The sequence below is a fragment of the Canis aureus genome, chromosome 25 (genome assembly GCF_053574225.1).
Source record: "Canis aureus isolate CA01 chromosome 25, VMU_Caureus_v.1.0, whole genome shotgun sequence".
Lineage (NCBI taxonomy): Eukaryota > Metazoa > Chordata > Mammalia > Carnivora > Canidae > Canis > Canis aureus.
This window is the reverse complement of record NC_135635.1, coordinates 9012878-9026749: the sequence shown is the minus strand read 5'-3', so window position 1 is coordinate 9026749 and position 13872 is coordinate 9012878. Positions and strand designations below refer to the sequence as shown.

The 13872-nt window shown below is 41.4% G+C and overlaps 1 protein-coding gene and 1 long non-coding RNA gene across 6 annotated transcripts in view; one reads left to right on the top strand and one right to left on the bottom strand.

The window, feature by feature from the left end:
* LOC144296957 (uncharacterized) overlaps positions 1–5644 on the bottom strand; it is a 51541-nt gene extending 45897 nt beyond the window's left edge. The window contains exon 1 of one of the 2 annotated variants that reach the window (XR_013363921.1): positions 5148–5644. This is a non-coding gene — a long non-coding RNA (uncharacterized LOC144296957). The remainder of the gene's footprint in view (positions 1–5147) is intronic. The other variant, XR_013363920.1, reaches the window with a different exon arrangement.
* Positions 1–13872, top strand: part of ANO6 (anoctamin 6) — a 186089-nt gene that overhangs the window by 150970 nt on the left and 21247 nt on the right. For all 4 annotated transcript variants that reach the window (XM_077870360.1, XM_077870363.1, XM_077870361.1 and 1 more), the window contains 3 exons: positions 3890–4115; positions 5164–5333; positions 5544–5641. In XM_077870360.1, coding sequence (XP_077726486.1) covers positions 3890–4115; positions 5164–5333; positions 5544–5641 — 494 coding nt within the window. The remainder of the gene's footprint in view (positions 1–3889; positions 4116–5163; positions 5334–5543; positions 5642–13872) is intronic.

Sequence of the window (13872 nt, the reverse complement as noted above, 5' to 3'; positions counted from 1 at the left end):
TCCTGGCCTCTTAGAAAGCAGTTTGGCAGTATCACGAGTCAAAAATATTCATGTGCTTTAATCTACTAATTCAGCTTATAAAAACCATTAATAAGGAAGTATTTCAAATGGTAAGAGAAGTCGGTAAAGATTTAGTCACATATATATTACAAAAATATATAATTATTTATATTACTTATTTACTTATTATATATAAAAATATCTCAGCCAAGATATCCTACTTCTAGTCCTTCATACAGTAGGATACAGGATAGCTGTGAGAAAGTATGTCCATGAAAATATTTTATGCCTTGAGAAATGTTATGTTTATGATAACATTTAGGAAAGGATAAAATATGTGAAATGATTTTAATATGCAAATGATACGTGATTCTGAAGGAATTATGCCTACATATAGATAGTACGTACATTTTTCTATTTTTCCTTATTTTTTATTCTTTATTTTTATAGTTAGGAGTCATTCATTTGTAGATGACGGACAGTCCGTGTTCAGTTGGTTTAAACAACAACAAAATGAGGGTGGTTGGTGTTTTTTGGTTCCTATAACAAAATCCCAGGTCTGAGGTATAGCTTCCATCAAGGATAGATAACTGCAGCCCAGATAACATCTTGGGCTGTGTGTTTTATTTTTTTTTTAATTTTTATTTATTTATGATAGTCACACACAGAGAGAGCGAGAGAGAGAGGCAGAGACACAGGCAGAGGGAGAAGCAGGCTCCATGCACCGGGAGCCCGACGTGGGATTCAATCCCGGGTCTCCAGGATCGCGCCCTGGGCCAAAGGCAGGCGCCAAACCGCTGCGCCACCCAGGGATCCCAAGGGCTGTGTGTTTTACCTTCATTCTGTGTCCACTGGTCCCCTGGTTTGGTGGTTGTAGGCACTACCTTACGGTCTCAGAATGGCTGCAGGATTCCAGACCTCACATCACATTCAAACCAAGAGAGGTTTCTGTTAGCAGCTGCCTCTATTGACAGAGCAAGCTTCTCTTTCCCATAGACATTGGCAGATCTCTCACATCCCACTGGCTCTTATTAAATTATTTATCAGTCCTTGAATCAGTTGCTGAGGCCCACAAGATGAGATAACTATTTGACTCAAACCAATCAGGATATATGCCTGTAAGGTGGGGGAAGGGGACAATCCAGCCCAAACCATAGGACTGAAAATGGAGGAGAGGTTATTCCCCTTTGGAAAGCAAAATCTAGGTCTGCTTCTAAGACTAGGAACAGATCCAAGGCAGCAGAAGCAACCAGTATCCACTATGGAGTAATTTCAAATGTTCTATAATAAGCATGTATTGGAATTATAATCAGAAAAGATTCGTAAGGAACTTGAGAATGCAGATCTTCCTCCTGTGGAGAAATATTGAACCTATCAAGTCCCCTGAAGAAGTATGGAAACATACCAAGTGTGTAAAAACTCTGAAGTGACTTAGAATTCATTTCATAAACCATGTAGGAGTCTGTGCCATGCAGAGGTTAGTGTGACTCCGGAGTCCTGGGGTATTTCAGTCCTTTCAGTTACTAGTTGCTTAATTTGGGTCAAAGTCTTAATCTCTGTGGCTCTTTTTTCTGCCGTAAAAGATAGAACACTACCAACCTCACAGGGCAGGTGTTGAGGATTTTAAAAATATACGTGTCTGAGGTGAATAGTAAGCACTTAAAGAATCTCATCTATTATAATCACTTAATATTTTTAAAGACTATTAATGGAGATTTAAATATACACACACACACACACACACACACACACAATTTAAGGGGGTCTATATTGGGGATCCCTGGGTGGCTCAGTGGTTTAGCGCCTGCCTTTGGCCCAGGGCGTGATCCTGTAGTCCCGGGATCGAGTCCCAGTTTGGGCTTCTGCATGGAGCCTGCTTCTCCCTCTGCCTGTGTCTCTGTCTCTCATGAATAAATAAATAAAATATTTTTTAAAATTAATTAAGGGTCTATATTTGTTGGGCTTAGAGAGGAAGACTGGATATACCTTATCTACTACATTTTTCTCAGCCTTGGCTAATTTTCACATGTACTCACACACACAAACATGTTATTCTTTTCATAAGTATTAAGCCCTAACTGTGAAGGGAAGGAGATAATGTAAGAGATTAGAAGAGGAAAGAAAATGCCTTCTTTACACACTGATGGCTTTAAAAGTAAGAAAAACATCTTGTTAACTCTCCAGTCACCATACTCACAGTCAGCATTTATAAGCACTTTTCATGTGCCTGGGCTTAATGTTCTAAGTGCTTTTACCTGGAGTAACACATTAAATCCTCACAACACTCCTATAAGTAAAAGTTCCCATTAGGATCCCACCTTAAAAAAAAAAAAAAAAAAAAAAAGGATCCCACCTTATATGGGCAAAGAAATGGAAGCCCCAAAGGTTAAGTAGTTTGCACTCGGTCCCTCAGCTAGAGGCAGAGCTGGGATTCAGATGCAGGAACCTCCAGGACCTCACCTGTAATCTCTCCCAGTCACTGCTCTCCACAGGTGAAAACCAGCCTCCCTCTGTTGCTGTAAACAACAGCACATGATTTGGCCCTGAAATGCACATTCTTTGTAGCTTTTCTCTCTGGAGGCAGTCAGACACATTGAAATACATACTTTGCAGTAAGTCCGAGAAAGTAGATGTAGGGAAAACAGTTTCTAAGGGAGACCTTAAAAAATAAATAAAATAAAATAAAAGGGAGGGCAGCCCGGGTGGCTCAGCGGTTTAGCGCCTGCCTTCAGTCCAGGGTGTGATCCTGGAGTCCCAGGATCGAGTCCCTCATCGGGCTCTCTGCATGGAGCCTGCTTCTCCCTCTGCCTGTCTCTCTGTGTGTCTCATGAATAAATAAAATCTCTAATAAAATAATAAAATAAAATAAATAAAATATAAATAAAATGGAGACCTTTAAATGTGCATGGTTCAGGGGCCGGAGAAAACCTGCCTAATGAAGGGACACCCTACCAGCCACACACAAGCTGTGCTTCAGACGCCCCTACTTCCCCTCCCCACCCCCGCACTGACTTGGGGTCTGTGTAGTCAAAAATACAACAGGTTAGTGAAATGAATCTTGTGCAGATGCAGGTATGAGTAACTGCAGGTTTAAGATCTTAGGATCTGAGGGTGAAAAGGGTGTGAAGCTTTCATCAGCATGTAGCTGCTGCCATCTCTGAATTCCCTCCAGGCACCTCTATCTCACCTCCTGCAGGCGGCTAAGGCAAAAGCACCTGCTGACCCTTGAACCAGGGATAGGTCCTCTGTTGGAAGCGAACGTACCCCCTTAATATTAGGATGAAAACTGAGCAAAAACTTTAATGCACACCCTAAAGAATGTCCTGATTGTAGAGGGATGTTTTCACTGGTTCCACGTTTTCCTCTTCTGAAGATTCGTTCTTTTTTTTTTTTTTTTAATAGACCTTTATTCAAGCAGTTTGGGGTTTGCAGACAAACTGCACAGTGAGTGAGTACAGGATTCCTGTGTACTCACGCCCTGTGCAGTTTCTCCTATTGTTAACATTTTTTAAAAGATTTTATTTATTCATGAGAGAGACAGAGAGAGAAAGAGGCAGAGACACAGGCAGAGGGAGAAGCAGGCTCCCTACAGGGACCCCGATGTGGGACTCGATCCCAGGACTCCAGGATCACGTCCTGGGCCGAAGGCAGACACTAAACCGCTGAGCCACCCACATTTTCCTTCAGTGGACACACTTTGTTTTGACTTCCATCATTCCTCTCCCTTTTTTTGAAATTTAACGTGCCCGATTTCCACCCGTCTTGTGGCAACTATATGAGAGTCACATCACTTTGCACGTGCACCTTGTCCATTTACACATGGAGTTGATTTTCAAGTGTAAAAATACTATTTGTGAATCTCATGTTGCTGTGTTTATTGTGCTTCCAGATCCTGTTGATCATTGCCTCAGTTATTGGGATCATAGTCTACAGGCTCTCAGTGTTGGTTGTATTTTCTACAAAATTATCTCAGACCTTCAACGGGACAGACCCAATCCAGAAGTACCTGACCCCACAGACAGCCACGTCTATCACAGCTTCCGTCATCAGCTTTATCATCATCATGATTCTGAACACCATATATGAAAAAGTAGCAATCATGATTACTAATTTTGGTAAGGTCATTCCGTAAGACACTTTTAAAACCTGGTGAGAAATAGAGACTGTCTCTTTCAGGCATTTCAATTTCAGTATGTTACGAATTTTAGAAAATTTCGAGTGTAAACATATTTTATCTAACCTGTGTGGGAAATGAATTATCTACAGCTTTGCATTAGCAAAAGGGACAAAGCAAAGACAATCATTATAATGTCCAAGCTCTGTGTAAACAGATCAGCGCTGAATAATATTTTCAATTACGTGAGATCACGTACCCTATTGTTGAAAGTAAATAGTCTCTTTATTGCAAATAAGTGGAATGGGGTCATGGTTTCCAGTGGCAAATATGCTCCTCTTTTGCTGAGAGGACAAGTAATCACCCTGTTGCATGGCTTTCCCCCATGCTGTTCATATTAATGTCCCTGTGTTCTTCTCAGCTCCAGCTTTTGTAATAAATGTTTCTCTCTCTCTGGCTTGTATCCCAGGCAGCTGCTTAGTGGTCGGAGTTAAGCTCTCCCCACATGCTGCATATGCCTGGGCCATTCTCCGAATGGTCTGCTCAGCGGTCATCTTCTAAAAATGATCCGACTGCTTTAAATTCTCAACTAGAAGGATGACCTGTTCTATCTTCTCCAAATGCCTGTAACAGGTTCCCCATCGTTTTGTTTGTTTCAACAGCCCTACCTTCCTTACCCACAATTCAGGAAGACGAGAGAAATATCATTTAGCAGGCTGTTCAGAAATAACCTGTTGTCTGCTTAGACCTGAGAGAGGACAAGCCTTGTCCATTTGATAACATTAAGCTTGTAAATTTTAAGGAATCCTTGAATATTTTGGCCCTGTGGGATGTTGTATTCTTGGCAGAAGGGGGAGGGGGGCCTGTTATACCAACGTGTAAGCTGGGAATTGGCACAGAAGCTATATTAAGGAATTCAAAAACAGCTTAAAGGGAAACTGTGTGAATTGTATTTTTTTTTTTAAACATGTTAACTCATGTATCGGTGTCTTTGATTAGGGTCTCAAAGCTGTTCACAATTTTTAAGTCTTACCTTTATTTAACTGCAGAACTCCCAAGGACCCAGACTGATTATGAGAACAGCCTGACCATGAAGATGTTCTTATTCCAGTTTGTCAACTACTATTCTTCATGCTTCTACATCGCATTCTTTAAGGGCAAATTTGTAGGTTATCCCGGAGACCCAACCTATTGGCTGGGAAAATACAGAAATGAAGAGGTACGAACTTAGAATTGGATTCTCCTGCCAATTTAAGCTGCTTCATGTTTTTCGCCACCGGGCGCCCAACAAAGAGTTTCTTCACTGTGAATTCTTTAGATTCTCTTTGCCTTAACAGAATAAATATCAGCGAAAAAGAAAATTAATGAACTCAGTCTCATGTTAGACCCCTGTAAAATTTAAGCGAGATTTTTCTTTTTAATATTCCAGTGTGAGCCCGGTGGCTGTCTCCTTGAACTGACGACACAGCTGACGATAATCATGGGAGGAAAAGCAATCTGGAATAACATACAAGAGGTGTTACTTCCGTGAGTATGAAGTTTTGTGATCTTGGGGATGTGATAGGGGATAGAACAACCCACCCATCCCACCCATTTGCCTCTATGGTCACACAGCTGCATGCCCACCTCTAAAATGCGGTAAACTCCATCAAAGGCCTCCAGACCGGATGGTCCAACCAATGGTGTATATGTATCCAGTGTTTAATAATTATGTTTAAAAGAAAAAAAAAAAAAGCTTTCTATTTAACCTAAATCCCCATTTGCTACAGTTTATGCCTATTAGCCTATTGTTGGTAGCAGTCTGATTCTAGTCCTTGGAGATGGCGGTTGTTGGGGCTGTGAACTATTTCCTCAATTTCTTACAACCGTCTCCTCTCTTACACTATGGTTTTAAAAATCAACGGTAATAATTTGTTGAGTTGCTATTATGTACCAGTCACTGTATTAAGTGCTTTATAGATCTCTCAATCTGTCAGACAATCCTGATTTTTATCTCCCTTATGCAAATGAAGATTCTGTGACTTAAAGTGGTTAAGTGATTTACCCACATTCACATTATCCGTAAGAGGCTACTCTGGGATTCATGTCCAAGATCATGGGACTCCAAATCCACATGCTTTCAACCAGAGAAGTTCTCTTCAAACATGTAATCCTGTGCCTTAGGATCACAAGAGATAATGATCTAAAATAATAAACACAAATGTCTTGACTTTACTGTTCTTTCCCTAAGAAATGAGAACAACAGATGTTAGTTAGCCAAGGTCACACTGTCCTTTTAAATCTGCACTTAAGCTCGCTCTATCCTATCTCAAAGTGAATAGTCCAGTGCTGTTTCAATTTCTGCACATTTTCAGGGGCTTATTATATTCATTTTCTGTGATTGCTGCTGAACAGATTCCTACCAACTTAATGATAAGGGGAGGACAATGAGAAAAACACAAAACAACACAGATTTAATATCTTACGGTTCTAGAAGGCACAAGTCTGACGCAGCTTTCAGTGGGCTAAACTCAAAGTGTTGGCAGCCAACCTATTCCTTTCAGGAGCCCATAGGATGAATTCATTTATTTCTCTTTTCTAGCTTCTAGGAATTGTCTACATTCCTTGGCTTGTGGCTGCTTTTGTCATCTTAAAACCAGCAGTGTTGCTATGTGTCTGACTCTTCTATAGTCACATCCCCCTAGCTCGCCTCCTCCCTTCTTCTCTCCCTCCCTTCTTCTCTCCCTCCCTTCTTCTCTCCCTCCCTCCCTCTCTCCTCCACTTTGATTGCCCTGATAATTACATTGGGCCCACCTGGATGATCCAGGAAACTATCTTAAGGTCAGCTGATTTGCAACCTTATTCCCCTTTGCCATGTCACTTAACATATTCATATGTTCTGGGGGGTGGGACATGGCCATCTTTTGGTGGACCATTTTTCTGACTATGACACATACCTTTTCAAGGTAATTTCTGGCTCTGAGTTTCTGTCCTCACAGAACTTTTGATCTCTCTTCTGTCTTGCCTCCTATGTCTATACTTTCTGCTTATGGCAACCCGAAAGCCAACTGTGGCCCCTCTCAGTGTCCTCCAAAACTATGCACACAAGCAGCCTTTACTGATGTTTGGGACATGGAGCCAGCAACCCAGAATAATTCTGAAATTAAAAACCACCATCTTGGGCAGCCCTGGTGGCGCAGCGGTGTGGCACCGCCTGCAGCCCGGGGTGTGATCCTGGAGACCCGGGATCAAGTCCCATGTCAGGCTTCCTGCATGGAGCCTGCTTCTTCCTCTGCCTGTGTCTCTGCCTCTCTCTCTGAGAAAATAAATCTTAAAAAAAAAAAAAAAAAAAAAACAAACCACTGTCTTTTAAAAGTCTTTTCTCCCACTGCATAGCTGGATTTTTTTTTATGACCCTTCTTTGTAGGCTCCAGACTCTTCAACCTATCTTCCCCCCACCCCACAGAACTTCCCTCCATTTCTTTCTCCTCCCTCCCCTAACTTCTCCTCTCTCTTCCCCATTACCAAGTTCCTGTTTATTCTCTTTGCAGAGCAGTTCACCATTTTTTTTTCCCTGTTTTCATAGAGCAGAAACGTTTGGGTCCTTTTACATTTCTTCATTAGGCTTCATCCTCCACCTTCAAGGTGAACTATCAGGGTCTATCTCAAAACAAACATTCTTCCTCCACCTTGCCCCCCCACCCCCGCAATGTTCTCCTCTCCTCCCTCCTCCCTTATACAAAAAGGATCTGGTCTTAACTGTAAAATTAATATGTGGGGTCCTTACTAGGGAGTAAATAACCCTTAACTTCACTGAGTTCATATTCAGATTTTTCCATATGAGTAAAAGTAGGTCATGCACAAATAGTGGGTTTCTATATGAAAACAAATATATCAAATAGAGGAAGGGCTTAACTCAGATTAGTAAACAGCATTTTTCTGAAGGAAGTAGGCTAGTTATTTAAACTAAATTTTGATGACTGGTTGATTGTCAGTGAGCCATTTTCTGAACCAAAAAAATAGCGACTGTTGGCAGGGCAGGGGATGGGGGTGGGGACATATATTTCCTAAACTGGTACTAAGAAATTCATATGAAATGAAACTTGTTCACATGAAATATTTAAAAATAAAGGATGTACATAGTATCCATGGTATATTTATACCTGTACTTCAAGATAGGCCATTGATGCACATTATAGTGAGCTCAACTTTTTGTTAGACATTTCTTTTTTTTTTTTTTTTTTAATTGTATTCATTTATTCCTGAGAGACACAGAGAGAGAAGCAGAGGGAGAAGCAGGCTCCAGGCGGGGAGCCTGATGCGAAACTCGATCCCAGGACCCCAGGATCACGCCCTGGGCCAAAGGCAGGCACTAAACCACTGAGGCGCCCCTGTTAGACATTTCTATTCCTGGCCTAAAACACCTCAGGGCGGTATGTTTTGAATTATCTCTCCCTTGTCTGAAAACTGGGAATGCTACATTCTAGCCACTTTAGAGAGTGACTTGGGCTCTTCCCATCAGTCTTTGTGTGTAGGTACCACTTTCCTGCATACGTTTTCCACACAAAGTGAAAGATCAGTTACTCTTCCTACCCAAACCGATCCCCAACCCCAAAATACATAAGATAGGCAAGAAAAGCCTGGTCAGTCAGTAGCTATTTTCCCACCATTTAAATATGTCCAAAGGAACATAATGAAATGAATATCACCGTAAACTGGTCTTCTTCCACCCTGACACCACTGGAGGTCCTCAGTGAGGATTCCAGGAACAAAGCACTTCTGGCACTGTGACCCAGGTTCCCTTTGGGGTCCCGCTGGCACCTAAATCAGTACCTGGAATTTAGTAGGCACACCCCAGCACCAGTCTAGTGAATGAGTGACCCATGTGCTTCGAATACGTAATATCAGCAAAATAACAGAATTGTTTGTTGGACCCAGGGAACAAGCCCAAAGTCCTTTGCCCTTTCCAGTCTCACTTTGTATTTTGATATTTGAGGCATTCCTGGGAATTTTATTCTGTGTTTGACAAAGGGTTCATACAATCCCTGCATTAAGCCACTCTGGAGAAAATTTTATGATTAAACATTAAGGAAAATAATTACAGCTAAAAATCCAAAATACCAATAGCATTGTTCTTTGGTATTTAGATAACAGATGGCTGTAATTTTCATCCATTGTTGGTTTTCTGTGTTTTTCACAACGGGAATGCACTACTTAAATGAGGAAAGTGAACTATTATAAGAGAACAGATCTGATTTGGCTGGAAGATGAACCAGACATACAATAAAGAGAACCCGAAATACAGCTATCCCTCACTATCTATACTGACCCTTTATTTTCAGGAACAGTAAAATAGATTCAGATAGTGAAGGATGCTTGTATTCAAAATTAGCAAGTGGGAATACTGTGGAATATCCTTAATAGAAATGATGATTATCTATAGCATCTGGATTAAATATGATAATGAAGCTACAAAGAGAAAATGAGGTGTAAAGTGCTTTACACGTAATAAGGACTTAGGGAAGGGTGCTTTTCCAATGCTGTTATTGCTAGTATGCATGATAAATCCCTAAGAAAATTATTTTATAACCCCTGCTAGAGAGAGGAAGCTTCCACTCATGGCCGGGGGAAGAAGTATCTGGAATCTGTATTTTTAAAAAGTTCCCTAGATGATTCTCATGTTCAGTCAAGATTGATATCTCTGCACTAGATTCGTAACTCACTAGAAAACCCTAAAGACCAAGGACAGTGATGGATGGATGACAGCCCAAGATTCCCTACTACAGATAAGTAGTTCAATTCAGGAAGAGTGAACAAGAGTCTGTAGTTCAGAAAAGAAAGCTACTCAGAAAGACGTCTAATATGATGTATTACGGGTGATGAAAGGCAGTACAGTATGAGAGGGAAGTACTAGATGAGCTGATCATACAAGTGGTTGCCAAGACAGAAGTTTCACCCTCAGTCCAAATTGTAATGGATTTGGACCCCCGATAGTAAAAGAACTGCTTCTCTGGAGCATTGAGAGGATTCAATCAAGAGGCTAGGACTGGAAGTGTGAGGCAGAGCAAAAAACCAAAACAACAGAAATCAGGAATCTCGAGTTTGGGTGGCATGAAGGGTGATGAGTGACACCACCTGTGTCACAAGGCCCCTGTCATGTGTGAAACTGTGGGTTCCCAGCCTTGCCTTAGACTTGACTGATTACAGAGCTTTGGGTTGGGTTACAGGATGTAGCACTAGCATCAAGCATTCTAGGTCATTCTAAGTGCTGAAGTGAGATCCGCCAATCCAGACAACATTGTGTCCCCAAGCCAAGATTCTAAGTAACGTAGGCTGTGTTACCTGTCAGCCTCAGCAGTTAGCCTGTATTGGTCCAAAGAAAATCTTGTTTGTGAAGGTGGTCTTGATATATTAGGAAATGTGCTAAATACTTTACCTGTTCTGAATTATTTAATCCTGACAGAAATCCTGGGCAGTGTAAGTTTTGTTACCTCATTTAATTTGAATTTGACCAAAGTCAAAGAGTAAGCAATGAAGAGTAGATTCAGATTCAGGGGTGTCTGAGACCATATCCCCTCCACTTTCCACGGCCTCCTACTGTGCCCCTAATGTCACAGAAGAGAAAGAAGTGGGGAAAGATTGGGAAGCCAGGGGCATGTTCTGTGGTAGAGCACTTCCCCTTCATGAACCTTGAGGAGTGGCCAGTAAAGTTTACACAGAGACCAGGAGCAGTGGGTCACCTAGCATGACAAGCTATTTGTAACTCATCCCTCCATGCAGAGGCCGGAGGGGGGTGGGGGGCAGTGGTGCAGGGAAGTACACCTGCACACGTGCATGTGCAGCATCCTCCATTGTCTTTATAGTGCGAAGCCTTTTCATTTTCTGAATTTGAAATTTGTACAAGCATGTTGTTTAATGATCCAAACCTTAGCCCACATGTTTGTATTTGAAGTTGTTTGCTGCTGTCTGCATCTTCTGGTGAACTCCACAAGGAAACCACAAGTCACCTGTTGCTTGAGGGAACAACAGTTGCTTAGACTGCAGGTGCACACCTCATCTCACTGCAAACTTCAGTTTTTCTTCAGGAAAAATTGCCATAAAAAGTAGGGGGGGGGACACATTTATCTGGAGGCATTGATAAAGAAAATAACATGAAACAATAGACACCCCTGAGGGGCCAGTGTCCAATAGAGCAGAGCACTGCGCTGTTTCCAACCAGCTCTGCACTATAACGTTGAGGAAGCATTTTCACTTCTCAGGCCCTTGATTTATTCAGCTTAAAACAAGAGTCCGTCCCATTTACAACTACACCCAAAGCCAGAAGAGACATAGGAATAAACCTAACCAAAGAGGCAGAGGATCTGCACTCGGAAAACTATAGAACGCTCATGAAAGAAATCGAGGTAGACACAAAGAAATGGAAAAACGTTGCATGCTCATGGATCAGAAGAACAAATATTTTAACAAATTTTGTTAAAATGTCTATGCTACCTAGAGTAATCTATACATTCAGTGCAATCCCTATCAAAATAACATCAACTTACTTCACAGAGCTGGAACAAATAATCCTAAAATTTGTATGGAGCCAGAAAAGGCCCCAAATAGCCAAAGGATTGTTGGAAAAAAAAAAAAAAAAACAAAGCTGGTGACATCACAATCCCAGACTTCCAGCTCTATTACAAAGCTGTAGTCATCAAGACAGTATGGTACCGGCACAAAAACAGACCAATGGGAACAGAATAGGAAACCCAGAAATGGACCCTCAACTCTATGGACAACTAATCTTTGACAAAGCAGGAAAGACTATCCAATGAAAAAAAAAGAGTCTCCAACAAATGGTGTTGGGAAAATTGTACAGCCACGCACAAAAGAATGAAACTGGACCATTTCCTTATGCCATACACAAAAATAGACTCAAATATGAGACGGGAATCCATCAAAATCCTAAAGGAGAACACAGGCAGCAACCTCTTTGACCTCAGCTGCAGCAGTTTCTTGCTGGCATGTCTCCAAAGGCAAGGGAAACAAAGGCAAAAATGAACTATTGGTACTTCATCCAGATAAAAAAGCTTTTGCACAGCAGTTGACAAAACCAAAAGACAACTGACGGAATTGGAGAAGATATTTGCAAATGATAGATCAGATAAAGGGCTAGTTTCCAAGATCTATAAAAAACTTACCTAACTCAACACCTAAAGAACAAATAATCCAGTCAAGAAATGGACAGAAGACATGAACTTCTCCAAAGAAGACATACAAATGGCCAACAGACACATGAAAAAAATGCTCCACGTCACTCAGCATCAAGGAATTACAAATCAAAACCACAAAGGGATACTACCTCACACCAGTCAGACTGAGTAAAATTAACAAGTCAGGAAACAACAAATGTTGGCAAGCATGCAGAGAAAGGGGAACCCTCGTACACTGTTGGTGGGAATGCAAGCTGGTGCAGCCCCTCTGGAAAATAGTATGGAGGTTCCTCAAGAAGTTGAACATAGGGGGATCCCTGGGTGGCTCAGCAGTTTGGCGCCTGCCTTCAGCCCAGGGTGTGATCCTGGAGTCCTGGGGTCGAGTCCCACATCGGGCTCCTGCATGGAACCTGCTTCTCCCTCTGCCTGAGTCTCTGCCTCTCTCTCTCTCTCTCTCTCAAGAATAAATAAATAAAATCTTTAAAAAAAAAAAAGTTGAACATAGAGCTTCCTTATGACCCAGCAATTGAACTACTGGGTATTTAGCACAAAGATATAAGTGTAGTGATCCAAAGGGGCCCCTGCACCCCAATGTTTATAGCAGCAATGTCCACAATAGCCAAACTTTGGGAAAAGCCCAGATATCAATCAACAGATAAATGGATAATGATGTGGTATATATGTATGTATGTATATATACATATATATATGTGTGTGTGTATGTGTATTTGTACACAATGGAATACTAAGCCATCAAAAAAAATGAAATCTTGCCATTTGCAATGACACGGATGAAACTACAGGATTTTTTGCCAAGTTAATTAAGTGATTCAGAGAAAGATAATTATAATCTCACTTATATGTGGAATTTAAGAAACAAGACAGAGGATCATAGAGGAAAAAATAAAGCAAGACAAAATCAGAGAGGAGACATACCGTAAGAGATTCTTAATCATAGGAAACAAACTGAGGGTCACTGGAGGGGAGGGGGTTGGGGGTTGGGGTAACTGTGTGATGAACATGAAGAAGGGCACGTGACGTAATGAGGACTGGGTATTATGTAAGACTGGTGATTCTCTTATCTCTACCTCTGAAATCAATAATACATGTTAATTGAATGTAAATTTAAATTTAAAAAATAGGGTCTTGGACCTGTTTCATCTAAAATGAAAATACATCACTTTTCTTTGAGAGCCCCTCAGTGGCTCCCCACTTCACCCAAAAAATGCCCAAATCTTCACAATGGTCTCTTAGGCTCCCCACCCCTCAAAACTACCAAAGTAGTTTCCTACTAGTCCAGGATCACACCAGTCTCCATGCTGTCTGCCCAACATAAAAGGTCTGCTCCTGCTTCTGGGGCTCTGTAGTCACAGTTTCCTCTGCCTCCTTCATAATTTTATTCAAATGTCACTCCTGAGCCCTTCCCTGCCACTGCACCACCCCCCCACCACAAATACAAACAATCTCCATTCCTTGCCCTGCCTCATTCTTCTCCACAGCATGATCACCAGCTCACATACCATGTCTGGCTTTATTTTATCTTCTCTGGTGATTTCATACTGGAAAGACTATTTTGGATAATAGCAG